The 15,644-nt window shown below is 45.7% G+C and overlaps 1 protein-coding gene across 5 annotated transcripts; it reads right to left on the bottom strand.

Moving 5' to 3' along the window:
• Window positions 1–4,753: 4,753 nt before the first annotated feature.
• Window positions 4,754–15,375, bottom strand: Mpv17l (MPV17 mitochondrial inner membrane protein like). Of its 5 annotated transcripts, none has more exons than XM_075942096.1 (5): window positions 13,559–13,948; window positions 10,973–11,043; window positions 9,504–9,570; window positions 5,658–5,687; window positions 4,754–5,282 (listed from the first exon to the last, which is right to left on the bottom strand). In XM_075942096.1, exons 1-5 carry the CDS (start codon window positions 13,866–13,868, stop codon window positions 5,146–5,148), a joined length of 615 nt encoding a protein of 204 aa, XP_075798211.1. In that variant the 5' UTR covers window positions 13,869–13,948; the 3' UTR covers window positions 4,754–5,145. The 5 variants fall into 5 exon arrangements, with proteins under 5 accessions (XP_075798211.1, XP_075798214.1, XP_075798212.1 ...); XM_075942098.1 differs by having other exon boundaries at window positions 5,174–5,422; XM_075942099.1 differs by lacking the exons at window positions 9,504–9,570; window positions 13,559–13,948 and adding an exon at window positions 15,344–15,375 and having other exon boundaries at window positions 4,754–5,422.
• Between the last annotated feature and the right edge of the window lie 269 nt (window positions 15,376–15,644).

Below are 15,644 nucleotides of genomic sequence, written 5' to 3'. Positions count from 1 at the left end.
GCTCTTCCTATGAGAGACAACCCTGCCTGTTAACATTCCTGGTTCCCCTGGTGCTTATGTGTGAGCACAAGGATCATATGCCCTTTACAAGTTAGAACTCTTCGATGCACACATCTCTTCGTGTTTATCTTTACATCTTTAAATCTCACATTTTCCTTTTTATTTAAAGACTGCTGACCTATATTAAAAGAAAATTTTCCTATAGTTTCAGTAACATTTATGACAATTTAGTACTTTCAGATTCTAAGATATGCTGAGTAAACTCTGATACTTGAGAAACATAAGTAGAGGAATCTCTGCTACATAGTTTTAAGAGCAACCTGGGCTACCTTAGAACCTGTCTGAAAAAAAATCAGGAACAGAAACCTTTCAGCACTCTCACAAGATGAACAATTGTAGAATATTAGTTAAGATGTGTTACATTTGTTTATGCTGTGAAACATTCGTTAAGATGTGTTGCATTTGTTTAACTCTGTGAAGTGGTGTTACTTTGCCTGTCTAAAACACCTGATTGGACTAAGAAAGAACTGAATGGCCAATTGCCAATTGCAAGGCAGGAGAAAGGACTGGCAGGCAGAGAGAATAAGGAGGAGAAATCTGGGAGGAAAAGATCAAGGAGCAAAAGGAGAAGAGAGGAAGACTCCAGGGACCAGCCACCAAGCTACACAGCAATCCACAGATTGGCTTTTGTTTTGTTTTTACTTTGTCTTTCAGGCAGTGCTCAGATAGCCCAAGCTGGTCCTGAGCGTATGGAGGATGACCTTGTGCTCCTAGTCCTCCGGCCAGTGTCTCCCTGCTATTGTGACTGACAGCAGTGAGCCACCACACCAACCAAGCATCTCTGGTTTCTTCTGCTACAGATCAGGTAGTAATTGCATTTTCCCAAAGAACAAACACATCCCTAACTGATGAATTTCACTGATTGCTGAAGGCAGAGAGCACTTTCCAAATCACCCACCAAACACATACTGAGAAAAACATGGAAATATGGAAACAAACTCTCAAATTAGTTCTTACAAAAATTTTCACCAGGGGGAGGAGAGATGGCTCAGCAGTTAAGATCATCAACTGCTCTTCCAGAGGACACAGGTTCAATTCCCAGCACCCACAGGGCAGCTAACTACTGTATTGCCTATAACTCCAAGATCTGACACCCTCACACAAATATACATGCAGGCAAACACCAATGCACGTAAAATAAAAATTCTTTAAATTTTTTTTCACCAGCTCTCAAATGGTCTAATTCTCACTACACTATGATATAGATAAGACAGTAACTTGTTAGTTTTCCCTCAAATGAAAATGACCAATAAGGTACTAATTATACATAGCTTTTAATTACAAAGGCATTGTAAAGAATCAATACATTTTTGCAAAGTTGAGGAATGGCCAGAGAATATTACGTTAGTCTTTCTTCCCTCTTTCCCTGCCCCAGTTCACCATTTCTTCTTCCCTCCTCTCCTTCTTTGAATAACTCCTGGGCAAGAGCTGTGCTACTGAGCTACATCCCAACCCCCTAAGTACATTCAGTGTCTATATATTTACACATATTACATATAACTATTTACATATATTTGTGTGTATGTATGTGAAGATAGTATGCATATATGCATATGGACATTCACAGGTATGTGTGTGCACATGGAGACCAAAGGTTGACATATGATGTCTTTCTTTGATCTCTCTCCACATTGCTAGTTGACTTAGCCATTGTTGTATTGTTGTGAAGAGACACCATGGACACAGCAGCTCTTAGAAAGGAAAACATTTGCTAGGCGGTGATGGTGCACGCCTTTAATCCCAGCACTCGGGAAGGTAGATCTCTGTGAGTTCAAGGCCAGCTTGGTCTACAAGAGCTAGTTCCAGGACAGGCTCCAAAGCTACAGAGAAACCTTGTCTTGAAAAACCAAAATAAAGAAAGCATTACATTGGGGCTTGGTGCTTGCTTACAGTACCAGAGGCTTGGTCCATAATTGTGTTACACTTAGCCCATTATGCTCCATGAAGAAGGAAAGAGACTGCACTTGCAGGTTCCAAAGATTTTATTAAATCACCACATAAGCTGACTGACTAATCAGGGCTGCAGGACAAGGACTCTCCTAACAGCACTAAGTAGGGGCAGTAGTGGTGAAAAATAATATATCAGTGAAATCACAAATATTTGTTGCCAAGTTACAGTTACAATTTTCACCAATCAGGATTAGGAGCTTCCTTGAATGTATGTTCTATCATTGTAAATTAAGGCTTTCAGTCCAACCAGAGTCATTGTTCTTCCTGTTAGGAACAGCCACAATGTTTCTAAGGGGCTAAAGGTGTACAACCAGAGGACACATGTTTCTGTGGTTTAGGGAGGAGGCAGGTCAGCCATTGGAAAGTTCTCAGTTCCTCTAGGGCTTGGGAACCTGAACTTTCTTTCACCTTGCAAGTAAAATGGAGTCTGAAGACAAAATGGCAGTATATGGGCCAAGGTGCTTTTGCCTGCACCCTTCAGCATCTTGGTGGGAAGCAGGGTGGCATGCAGGCAGACATGGTTCCACAGACAACAGGAAGAGAGAGAAAGAGAGAGACACTGGGCCTGACTTGGGCTTCAGAAACCCCAAATCCCACCTTCAGTGACACACTTCCTCCTCTAGGCCACACCCACTCCAAGGCCACACCTTCTAATCCTTTCAAAAAGTGCCCCTCCCTGATGAGTAAGCATTCAAATCCATGAGCCACTCTCATTCAAACACTACATTGATACAATATCTCCTGCTGAACCCTGAGTTCATGAATTCCATTCAGCTGGTCAAGCTAAAGCTATCTTGCTCCAGAGATTACAGGCATACCACCACAGCCACCCAACTTTCAAATGCATACAGTCATCAAGAATTGTTCTTACTACTACCCTAATGCAAAGGGCATTTATACCCATTATAGTTAAATAACTTAGACACCTAGAAGGTGCATGCTAATAATTTATACCAACATATCACAAACCATATAAATTGCTTAGAAATTTAAGTATGAATTCTAAAAATGATCTTAAATATACATTCTCCAGACAAACTCAGAAGTCAGTGTTTTTCATCTTAACATCTGTCAAGTATGCCGTATTGGCAGCGAAACCATAGGCACTCTGTAGGCGAGACTGCTGAAATGTCTATCTCTGTGGTTTGGGGACAGGGACTTGCTGTTTGTCCAGTTCGGTCTTGAACTCCTGGGCTGGAGTGATCCTCCTCCACGAGTCTCCCGAGCAGACCCATCACACCTTTGGAAACCTGACAGTGGCTGGCTGAGATGAGACAAGCTGAGTAGATGTGAAAGGCTGGCTGATGCTTCTTGTGTTCACTTTAAAGCACTGAATTATGAAAGAATCCTGTTAGCATCCTCGGGTACAGCTAGTGACAGAGCGCTTGCACAGGACCTTGGAATCTATCCCTAGTACCACAGACACACACACACACACACACACACACACACACACACACACACACACACACACAGGTCAGGCATGGTGGCTCATGTCTGTAGTCCTAGCATTTAGAAAAAGTAATCCTCCCAGAGGCGAGAGGACTAATGCAAACCGTGTACACTTATACAATATGGATTAGTGTTATTCCTTAGAGAGGAAGGAAATAATTTGTTTTCTAGAATTTTCACTTACTGTAATTAAGAAATCAAATATTTTATTTCCTATATGTAGGAATGAGGGTGCGTTGGTCAATTTCTTCTTTGCAGAGCTGGAAGCTGTCAATTTAAGAGTGCTGTGCCTGGATGGAAGAACAGCGGGGGAGCAAGGCATGATGGCCATGACGACGCATGACGGCGCATGACGGCCATGACGGCGCATGATGGCGCATGACGGTCATGACGGCCATGACGGCGCATGACGGCCATGATGGCGCATGATGGCGCATGACGGTCATGATGGCCATGATGGCGCATGACGGCCATGACGGCGCATGATGGCGCATGACGGTCATGACGGCGCATGACGGCGCATGATGGCGCATGACGGCCATGATGGCGCATCACGGCGCATGATGGCGCATGAAGGCGCATGACGGCCATGATGGCGCATCACGGCCATGACGGCGCATGACGGCCATGACGGCGCATGACGGCCATGATGGCGCATGAAGGCGCATGACGGCCATGATGGCGCATCACGGCCATGACGGCGCATGACGGCCATGACGGCGCATCACGGCCATGATGGCGCATGACGGCCATGACGGCGCATGACGGCCATGACGGCGCATGATGGCGCATGACGGCCATGACGGCGCATGACGGCCATGATGGCGCATGAAGGCGCATGACGGCCATGATGGCGCATGAAGGCGCATGACGGCCATGACGGCGCATCACGGCCATGACGGCGCATGACGGCCATGACGGCGCATGACGGCCATGACGGCGCATGACGGCCATGACGGCGCATGACGGCGCATGACGGCCATGACGGCGCATCACGGCCATGACGGCGCATGACGGCCATGACGGCGCATGACGGCCATGACGGCGCATGACGGCCATGACGGCGCATGACGGCCATGACGGCCATGATGGCGCATGACGGCCATGACGGCGCATGACGGCCATGACGGCCATGATGGCGCATGACGGCCATGACGGCCATGATGGCGCATGACGGCGCATGACGGCCATGACGGCCATGACGGCGCATGACAGCGCATGCCTATAACCTCAGCATGCGCAAGGCGGAGTTCCAGGACAGAAACTCTGCCTCAAAAAAGAAACAAAGAACTTCAGTGTTGATGTAATAAATTATTATCGAGTATCTGGGGAGGCTTATTATTCAAATGTCTTGACTGAACTCTATATACATAGGAACTGAACTATAAGGACAAAAGGCAATTTGATCCTAACATGTGTAGGAAATAGCCTGAGTTTAGGCTAGAAATATAAACAATCAAAACTGGAGGCTTTTTAAAACTCAACTGACCTTATAATATTAGAATAGAAATATTAATAACTTCAAAATGTCACCTGTCACTTGTGATTTTAGCCAAAGCACTAGAGATGTGAAAACCTGGAAGGAAGACTTTCAGGCTGGAATGAATGGGAAAGGTTTGGATAACAGTTAAAAAAAAATCATTGATAATTTCAAAACAAGTTGGCCTATGGAAAAGGAATTCTTCATGATGGAACCCATAATAACTGGTTGGTGACGTAGGCCTGCTGCAGGTGACCGAGAGCAATGGAGACACAAAACCGAGTCTCTACGGGAGTCCTGGACTCCTCACTCCTCTGGGGGCCTGTCGCTCGCCTCCTTCCTGCGAAAGAGGATGAACACGGACTTCACTGTGCCGTCACCACTCTGCTGGGAAAAGCACAGGAAGGTGGCCCAGAGGAAACCGCACAGTCCTGTGTACGCTGTTCTCCAGTGCACAGGGACAAGGCTGAAGTTGGTCAGCTGTAGTGTAGAAAGAGTCTGTTAGGAATGCATAGGTAACAGTTTGTTTTGGGTTTTGTTTTTATTCCATGCTAGGGACTGAACTTTTGACCCAGCACATGACAGGCAAATGCTCTACCATTGAGCCAAGGCCCAGCCCCAGATTCTCTTTTATTATTGGTTGTGAGCCTAGCCCTTAATGGCTGAGCCATCTCTCCAGCCTCCTGCCCCAGATTCGCTATAGCTTGGCACTCACCTGCACAAAGGGCCAGTACATCAGACCGCTCTGGAATAAAGAAAGCCCACATTAGAATGCTGTCTAGTTACAAAACAAAAGCAGAGTTCATTCTATAAGACACTAGAAATGTCAGGCATGTAGGCTGCCCAGCAAGGACTGGATTGCACTCTGAGCTGATGAAATGGAGACTTCCTGACACCTTGCAAATAGAGCAGGTGGAGACTTAAGGCACAGCTTGTAACTGAGGACACCTTTTGTTAGCTGTAAGTGTGGAATGAAAAGTCAGCATGAGATTCTGGAAGCAAAAGACACTTTAAAATAATCACATGTATTTATATATTATAATTTCCAAGTGAGTATCAGAATATAATATATACATTTTTTAATATTTATTTATTTATTATTTATACAGTTAGCCAGAAGAGGGTACCAGACCTCATTATAGATGGTTGTGGGCCACCATGTGGTTGCTGGGAATTGAACTCAGGACCTTTGGAAGAGCAGGCAATGCTTTCAACCGCTGAGCCATCTCTCCAGCCTCATATTATACGTTTTTTATCAGTGAATTATTCAAAGTATATTCCAAATCAAAAGAAATTTTTTCTGAGATAGGGCCTCACTATGGTGTCATTGGTTGGCCTGGAGTCTGGCCCACACTATAAATCAGGCTGCCTTAGAATTCACAGAGATCCGCCGGCCTCTGTCTCCCACTGCTGGGACAAAAAGGCACGTGTTACCATACCTGGCTAATCCAAACAGTTCTTGTTTGTTTGTTTTTGTTTTTCAAGACAAGGTTTCACTGTACAGCTTTGGCTGTCCCGGAACTTGCTTTGTAGAGCAGGCTGGCCTCAGACTCAGAGATCTGTCTGCCTCTGCCTCCTGAGTGAATGCTATCTCTTGGTACAGAACAAGATTAGCTGACACTACAAAATTTCTTCATACATATATTTAGTGTGTGTGTGTGTGTGTGTGTGTGTGTGTGTGTGTGTGTGTGTGTGTGTTTATAGGTAGGTAGGTCGGAAGATACTTGCAGAAGTCTTTGAGACTGAACTCAAGTTCTCAGACCTGGTGGCAAGCCCTTTTACCTACTGAGTCATCTTGCCAACATTTTAATTTTTAAAATCATTTTTTTATTTATTTGCTTTTGTAATTGGGTCTTGCTCTGTAGTTCGGTTTGGTCTCAAACTAATAGTAGTCCTCCTGCCTCAGCCTCCTGAGTGCTGGGATTATAAGTATGAGACACTACACTTCAATAATTAATTTTTAAAAATATATATACGAGGGGTTGGAGAGATGGATCAGTGGTTAAGAGCATTGCCTGCTCTTCCAAAGGTCCTGAGTTTAATTCCCGGCAACCACATGGTGGCTCACAACCATCTGTAATGAGATCTGGTGCCCCCTTCTGGCCTGCAGACATACACACAGACAGAATATTGTATACATAATAAATAAATTATATATATACACGAGCCAGGCAGTGGTGGTGCACGCCTTTAATGGCAGCACTTGGGAGGCAAAGGCAAGAGGATCTCTGTAAGTTCAAGGCCAGCCTGGTCTACAAGAGCTAGTTCCAGGACAGGCTCCAAAGCTACAGAGAAACCCTGTCTCGAAAAATCAAAATAAATAAAATTAAAAAATAAAATATATACATGAGCCAGTTGGCAAATCTTTAATTCTAGCACTTGGGAGGTAGAGTATGTATGGTGTGTGTGTGTGTGTGTGTGTGTGTGTGTGTGTGTGTGTGTGTGTGTGTGAAAGACAGGATTTTTTCTGCAGGAACACAGAAATCAGCTTGAAGGACCTTCCACTGGCCATCTCTGGAATGCTTGCAAGCATCAAAATTAATTAAACATCACAATGAATTATAAACTGCTGGAAGAAAAAAAGAAGCCCAGAGTACACACCCACCAACCATAAAGAAGACCCCCAGAGTATACACCCACCATAAAGAAGACCCCAGTGTACATACTCACCATAAAGGAGACCCCAGAGTACATACCCACCATAAAGAAGACCCCAAGCTGGGCGGTGGTGGCGCACGCCTTTAATCCCAGCACTTGGGAGGCAGAGGCAGGTGGATCTCTGTGAGTTCAAGACCAGCCTGGTCTACAAGAGCTAGTTCCAGGACAGGAACCAAAACCACAGAGAAACCCTGTCTCGAAAAAAAAAAAAAAAGAAGACCCCAGAGTATATACCCACCATAAAGAAGACCCCAGAGTATATATCCACCATAAAGAAGACCCCAGAGTACATACCCACCATAAAGAAGACTCCCAGAGTACATACCCACCATAAAGAAGTGGACAGAAGAGCCCGCCCTTGCTCACAGTCCAAAGCTGAGTGGCACCTGGTAAACACCAGGGCCGGGAAGACTCACCACACAGTACCCAGCACAGCAGGGTAGTCAGAAATGGTGCACAAGTACCTAGCATGCACAAGACCCTGGATGATAGCCCCAGCACTGTAGGAAAGAGGGAAGGTGAAGGAAGGGGAAAGAGAATGGAGGAGAAAGAGGCTCAGACTACTTGGAAGATTGTATGATCCCAGCTACTTGGGAAACTGAGCAGGAGGATTGCAAGTTCTACATCTGCCTAGGAAACTTAGTGAGTCACTTCCTCAAAAATGATTGGTAAAAAAACGCTTGGTATAACTCATGGGTAGTACGCACGTCTAGCATGCTTGGGATCCACTGCAAAAAAAAAAATAAGTAAATAGGGCTGAGGAGATGGTTCAGTTGGTAGAATGTCTGCCTAGCATTCACAAATCTCTGGGTTCAAGTCTCAGCTACATAATGAGCTCAAGAATAGCCTTAGCTACATAAGACAATAATTTCAATAATAATAACAATAATAGACTGGGGTAGGTAGGGAGTGATAGGTTACTTGCCTATCGTATGTGAGGACCTGGGTCTAATCCCAGTGCTGAAAAGGAAATAAAGACATAAGGCATGCCAAGAATCCTAGGTCTTGCACCAAGGCAGTACTAAGGGAAGAGATTACCAATGACCTGTACTGCCAATTCCGCTTCCTCTTCTTTCTAACATTTGACATACAGCACAGTGTGGTAGCCAACAACGCCTATAATCTCAGCACTCAGGAGGCTGAGTGATGGAGGAAGGTCATTGGTTAAATAAAAAGAAACTGCTTGGTCCTCATTGGTTAGAACATAGGTAGGTGGAGTAAACAGAACAGAACACTGGGAGAAAGAGGAAGTGAGCTCAGACTCCACAGCTCTCTTCTCGGGAGCAGAAAGACGCCATGCCCCACTCCCGGGCAGACACATGCGATGAAGCTCCGACCCAGGATGGACTTGGGCTAGAATCTTCCCGGTAAGACCGGTGCTCACAGATTATTAGAGATGGGTTGATCGGGATATCAGAATTAGCCAGTAAGGGCTAGAGCTAAAGGGCCAAGCAGTGATTAAAAGAATACAGTGTCCATGTAATTATTTCGGGGCATAGAGCTAGCCATGTAGGCGGCCGGGGTGCTGGGGATGCAGCCCCGCCACTCATATTACTACAGCTGAGGAAGGATTACTGAACATTTGGGGACAAGCCTTGAGTACAGAATAGGTTTGGGCCAGCCTGGGCTACACAGTGAGACCTTGTTTCAAAACAAACAACAAAATCAATAAATGTTTAAATTAATAAAACATGTCATATGTGTGTATCTCTCTTGAATCTGATATAATGGGAAACCTCACTCCCTTCTAAAATAAAGGACAAGGAAGTCACATTCCAAGGTCGCTGTAGAGGCACAATTTCTACCCCAAGAGAAGTAGAAAGAGTTCTAAACCCCTTCCTTGCAGGAAATGTCTCTAACTATGGGGGCTTTGGGGTTCTCTGGCTTCAGATCTCCAGTCTACCTTCAATCATCAAATGGACATTGCTGGTTCTGGGCTCAGATCCATCCACCAGAAGATCCTGGAAACACTGCAAGTGACAGCTCAATGTGGCTTCATAGTGTCTTCTTGGCTTTTGTGTCTTTAAACTGAGAACCCCTCCACTAAACAAACACTTCTACCTCCAAGCTATAGCTCTACCCTCAGCACTGCTAAGATGCTCTACCCCAGACAGAGACTAAGTACATGTAAGACATTAGAGATATATTTTGGGATCCTGACAATTTATCTGATTATTATTATTAGTTGAATCAGTCTAGTGCTGGGTCAAAGCTGAGAAATGTCACTGACTTTGCCAGGCCTGAAGACAACAAGCCCTCACTGAATGCATGGGTAGTGTTGGTTCAACATAGACCTTTGTCCTGAAGAAAGAACACAACAGTAGATTTGCTTCACTAGCAATAAGCCTGGGAAACACCTCTGTGACATGGAGAAGGCTCTTTCACAGGACTCAACAGAACACACACATCGCTGCACCAACAGTGGGGACGATACCTTGACGGCCCACTGCCCACAATTCCTGTTTTACAAATAGGTTTGGAAACCTATTGAATAAATTGTGATTGCTGATCAGAATAAATCTAATGAAGTAAGAAATCATGGTGAACACCCGCCTGAATGCAGCGACAGTGTTTATTTATTTCCTGTCCCTGAGAAGCAGATGCACCGACCTACAGTCTCAGTTACTTGGGAGGCTGAGGTAGGAAGGTTACGTGAGCCCAAAAATTGTAAACTAGTTTGGGTGACATCATGAGATATTCATTTTCAAATTAAAACAAAACAAAATGTCACAAAATTGAGACAATGCTTTTTTGAAATATTGGATTCCCAGATCAACCAAAGTTGATTAAGTCTAACTTAATCATGGTTGTTTTGAGTCTATCCTAGTGGCATAAACCTGTAATTCCATCTCCTCCAGAGGCTGAGGTCCCAGGAGAATCACCAGTTTGAGGGTTGTCTGAGCTACAGTGAACTGAATGCCAATCTGGTCAATTTATAGAGATCATTGCTCAAGAAAGGAAAGAGGGAAGTAGGGAAAGAAAAAGAGAGTGGAAGGGAGGAAAGAAAAAAGCAGGAAGAAAAGGAAGGGAAAGGGGGAAGAAGGGAAGAGACTGAAAGAAAAGCTAGGTGGGCCAGCAAGATGGCTCAATGGGGAAAGGAGCTTGCTGTTAAGTCCGAGGACCTGAGTTCAACCTCTGGAATCCACACAGTGAAGGAGAGATCTCCCACACTCCTAAGCCCCATCATTCCACTAGATAAATAATATCACTGTTGGGGGTGCTCACGCACGTGCGTGGAGCTCAGGGACCACTGTGAGAGTGGCCATGTGAGTCCTCAGGCTTGGCAGCAAACTCCTTTACCCACTGAGCCTTCTCAACAAATGTTAAAAATATTTAAAAAGATACAATTAGATTTTCAAAAGCCAGCCTTACCTTATATGTATTCCAGAACTTTTGCTTCAGGTCCAAAAATATGTCATCCTTTCCCTGGAGAACGCTCATACCTATTTATAGAAACATAGCAGAGGGAGTTCAGAAGCAGAACGACCACTGTCTCATCCCAACAGCATCCAGGCACATCCAGTTCCAACCATTCACTATGCGGCTGTTGACCCAACAGGAAAACAGAAATAACTGTTTTAAAACCTAATTTAAAGGAACACCAAGTAGGAAGTAAGAATAGCCAGGTATAAAAGTTATAGCAGAATTATTCTTTATCTAAACAAAGAATCCACAAAATGCAAACTAATCCTAGTATCGGATAATGAGCTCGCTGGTGTCTTTCTAGTTTGTGTTTATTTCACATTTATTTGTTTACTGTGTGTTTGCATTTGCCAAAGAACAACGTGCTGAGGTCAGTTCTCTTTCCACCCTGTGGGCTCCACGGTGGTCAGGGTTAGGAGCAGGTGTCTTTCCTCACATGTATGTATACCACATGCTGTGGATAAGGTTGCAAGCCGCAGTGTAGGTGCTGGAAAGTGAAGCCTGGCCTTTTGCAAGAACAACTGTTCTTAACTGCTGAGTCATCTTTCCAACCCTGGCTGTCCTGGAACTCACTCTAGACCAGCCTGGCCTCGAACTCACAGAGATCCACACGTTTCTGCCTCCGAGTGCTGGGATTAAAGGTGTGAGCCACTACACCCAGCTCATTTGTTGTTTTGTGAGACAGGAGGACTTCAAGTATCACAGGTTGGTCTCAAACTCACTACTAGGTAGCCAAAGATGATTTGATCCTCTGTCTCTGCCTCTCACGTGCTGGAAAAGTACTGATGGGAACCACCATCCCCAGACATGTGTTGCTGGGAGCAGAGTCCAGAGTCCAAGCCCTCTGCCAACTGAGTTGCAGCCCTGGCACCAACTTTGAAAACAACAACAACAAATTAACCTTTCCCCCTTTTCTTCTCCTTCCTTTCCTTTGTTCTTTTTAAGTTGTGCTGGGATTAAACCTGGGGCCTCCAGCATGGTAAACCCACACTCTAACAAACTCTCACCTAACTTCATTCCTTTAAAGATACAAACTACTGGGCCCTGGACATTCCAGCAACTACAATTTTCCCATCAGTATATTCTAAACAGAGTTTAACATTTGAGAAATAGAGCCAGAACCTTACTATTAAAGGTGTGTAAAAACAACCCTTAAAAATTCTGACAGCCCTGATTGTGCACTTAGGGGGATGGGGGTGGGAATAAGAGTGTGTTATTAGTCAATTACACGAGACAGAACCCAGCAACTGTTGTAGTACTGTGACCTGCTTACCCAGTTAATGCTAAGTCCTTACATCAGCACGTCACGTGACTGCCTTACAGCTAGTTAGTCATGGTGGCACTGGAAAGCTAGCAAGCAAGAGGCTGAGGCAGGAGGGCTGCCATGAACACTAAACAGCGTGGCTTTGTCTAAAGAAGTGTTTAGAGAGGCAGGCAGCAAGCCCGTGTCCAGGTGCAGGCCCTGACCATCAGTTTTGAAGGAGCTCATGTTCCCCTTCACTGGAACATGAAGGAGGGGGACTGAACCACAAATCTGGAAGCAAGACGCAGCAAAAATCCAGACGGGTGATATCAGAAGGCCTCAGGCCTTCACCCTAGGTGTCTCCCACACTCTGGGACAGCACCATTTCCCAGTTTCCTACTATGACTACCAACATCAAGATGAAGAACATGGCTGAAGCCTGGATTATGCTGTCTTCTGGTGAACTTCCAAATCCCTCCATCCATGTCTTCTCATTCTGTAACATGCATGGGAATTGTGAGAGTATCCGCCTTATATTGTATTCGTATTACCTTAGTATTGTGATATCTCAAAGATCCAATAGGAATCTAGCCTGTCAAGTCACAGGACTTGACTAACCCCTTAGTCACTGCACCAAGGGTCAAGCCATCCAGCCCAGCGTGAAGAAAACTCCTTCTCAGGTACACAACCCCCTCCCATTCTCCCTGTGACTCCCTGCCCCTCACCTCAGGGAACTCTTGTTGCCCAAGCAAGACTAAGGCCCTGGAAATGACTTCTCTGTAATCTCAGGTTCCACCCGCTCTGCCCCCAGAGTCACCGATCCCCTCATTTTTGAATTGGTGTATTGGCTGTGTGGTTTTCCCAGAACAGGTGGAGCACAAGGATGCAGCTACTAGGAGGTTAGCTAAGCCAAAGTCTCTTGGATGTATCCTTTTCTGGAGGAAAATAGACCCCACACTCACTTACTCACTCATTCTTGAACACCTTAGCATCTCAGCTCTGACACCAACCCACTGAATCCCTGGCACGCTGGATCTCCAGTTTTCCGGCCAGCAGCCCCCAAATTCTTCCCCACGGAAACCTTAAATCCCCTAATATCCAGTCCTCCTGTTGCTGCTTCAAGGCCTCATTCCAGCCCTGCCTCCCTGGCCGCAGAGTTGTCACCTCCTGCCTCAGCCCCAGTGGTTTCTGATCTCAGGTCTCCGCGATCCCCAATCTTCCCCACTCCCCGAGCCTCCTGCCGGGCCTGTAGTGCCCCATCCCAGACTCCGATCTGCGCCTTGGCCCCTCACCGACGTAGAAGGCCGACAGGTATATGGGCCCACCGACAGTCTGGTCGCACAGCACCTTGGCCAGGACCGTGCGCGGCGCGCGGCCCGGCAGCGCGCGCTCCAGAAGACGCAGCCACACGTAGTTGAAGTTGCCGTGGAAGGTTACGGCCAGGGTGGCCACGCGGCGTGTCTGGCGCCAGTCGGCCGGGCCTCCCCGCAACCGCTGCTGCAGCGCATCACCCGCCGAGAAGAGGCCGGCGTAGAGCAGCACGTTGGTGGGCCACGGATAGCGCTGCGCCGCGAGTGGAAACACACGCCACCAACTCGCCATACCGCCCAGGGTGCCTTCCGCTCCTGCACACCTGACTGAGCCGCAGGCGCCAGGGCGATTGGATACCACTATGCACACCCAGCCCGCGTGCCCAATCCCGTCACGGTTGGCCATCGGGAGGGCGGAGCCTCTGCAGCATAAGGGGTCCACCCTGTTTGGGCAATTTACAAGAACTCTCCAGAAGGAGGAGAGGCGCTCAGACAAAAAGCAGAAATGTCATTACCAAAGGCTGGGCATTGTAAGAACTGTAGCTGCCACCGGGGCATTGGTGATGACCTCACGCTTTGTGAATATGCCAAAAACCAGTGGCTCCTACACTTTAAAATCGAAATTTGTTTGTTTGTTTGTTTGAAACGGGATCTCATGTGTTCCAAACTGAGCCCCAACTCCGTATTTAGCTGAGGACGACTTTCAACTCCCATTCTTCTGCCTCCACTTTCCATGTTCTGGGATTACAGGTTTGGGCCACAGGGTCCAATTTAAAGTGGACTTAAATTTTGTGACACGTGAATCCTATTTCTAAACATGTGGGGCTGAAAAGAAGCTCTGTAGTAGTGCAGAAAGCCCCGGCTTCAGTTTCCCACTATTGCAATAAAAATGAGGAAAGCAAGCTAGCTCTGCTACCAAAGTGTCAATGTACTTGAGATGCTTGTATGCAGGGAATTCATTCTTTTAGCACACAATACGTAGCCTTTCTACGTCACTACGGGCCAAACGTCAAAGGTTAGGCTGAGACATTTCCTGAATGAAATAGTACTGGATGATGTATTGACTACTCTCCCCACTTCAGCTTGTGTCTCAGTGACCCCTGCCACCCCCAAACAGGTTTGGAGACCTATGGTACCTGCTCCAAAAGCAAAGGTGAGAGGGTATATGGGCAGCAGTTAGAAACTCTGACGTTCTGCAACCCATTTGACCCTTTTCCTGCCTGTTCCTCGTTCCTTGATAGCCAGTCTCTCATTCAATATCACTCCTCTCTTCTGTTTGTTCAACATATTAATTTTTCCTTTCTTTAAAAAAAATCTAACTCCTTTTAAAGGATATTTTCTTTTGTTTATATTTTTGATTTTTATTTTTAGTGTGTGTGTTGCCTGCACATTAATATCACGCCAGGTTTCCACAGAGTCACACACATCATTAGCTATCACGGGGGTGCTGAAATTAAACTTGGGTCCTCGAGTGGTGAAGGGCAGTTCTCTCCTTCCACTTCGTAAATCCTGGGATTGAATTCAGGCAGTCAGACTTGGAGACAAGTGCCTTAATCTTTTAAATCCTCTCACTAACTCAGTGTTTTAATTTTGAAATAATTCCAGACTTCAAAATATGTAGCAAAATTATACAAAGGAAGCTGGATGTGATGGCAGACCTTGTCATTCCTGTACTTGGGGTAGGAGCTGCTGAGGCCACCCTAGGCTATATTACAAGATGCCATCTGAAGAAAACAAAAACAAAAAATACAAAGAATTCCCACATACCTTTGATCTTTTGTTTTGTTTGCATCCAGGGCTCAAGTAACCTAGTAATTAGTAATTACTAATTAGTAATTAGTATTCTTCCTAATCCTCCTGCTTCTGCCACAGTGCCCAGTCACCACATACTCTCTTCCCAATTCTCCCCACGTGTTGACATCTTGCATAACCATAGTAAGATTATCCAAACAAGGAAATAGGAGCTGTTGTAATAGAGTTACCCATTTACATGCTGATCTTCCTTAAGTTGGTGCCAGAAAGTCCCTTTCTCTCACCCTGAGCTGACCTACTTCAGTCGGAACCATAG

Source organism: Microtus pennsylvanicus, chromosome 11, assembly GCF_037038515.1.
Source record: "Microtus pennsylvanicus isolate mMicPen1 chromosome 11, mMicPen1.hap1, whole genome shotgun sequence".
Taxonomy (NCBI): Eukaryota; Metazoa; Chordata; class Mammalia; order Rodentia; family Cricetidae; genus Microtus; species Microtus pennsylvanicus.
This window is presented reverse-complemented; position numbering and strand designations above follow the sequence as displayed.

Coding starts and splice junctions, on each gene's coding strand:
- Mpv17l (XM_075942096.1), bottom strand. CDS start 13,868: ATGGCGAGTTGGTGGCGTGTGTTTCCACTCGCGGCGCAGCGCTATCCG. Junction 5,688..9,503: donor TGTCCATTTGATGATTGAAG/GTAGACTGGAGA, acceptor TCTTTATTCCAG/AGCGGTCTGATGTACTGGCC. Junction 5,283..5,657: donor TGTACTGGCCCTTTGTGCAG/GTGAGTGCCAAG, acceptor CCTCTTTCGCAG/GAAGGAGGCGAGCGACAGGC.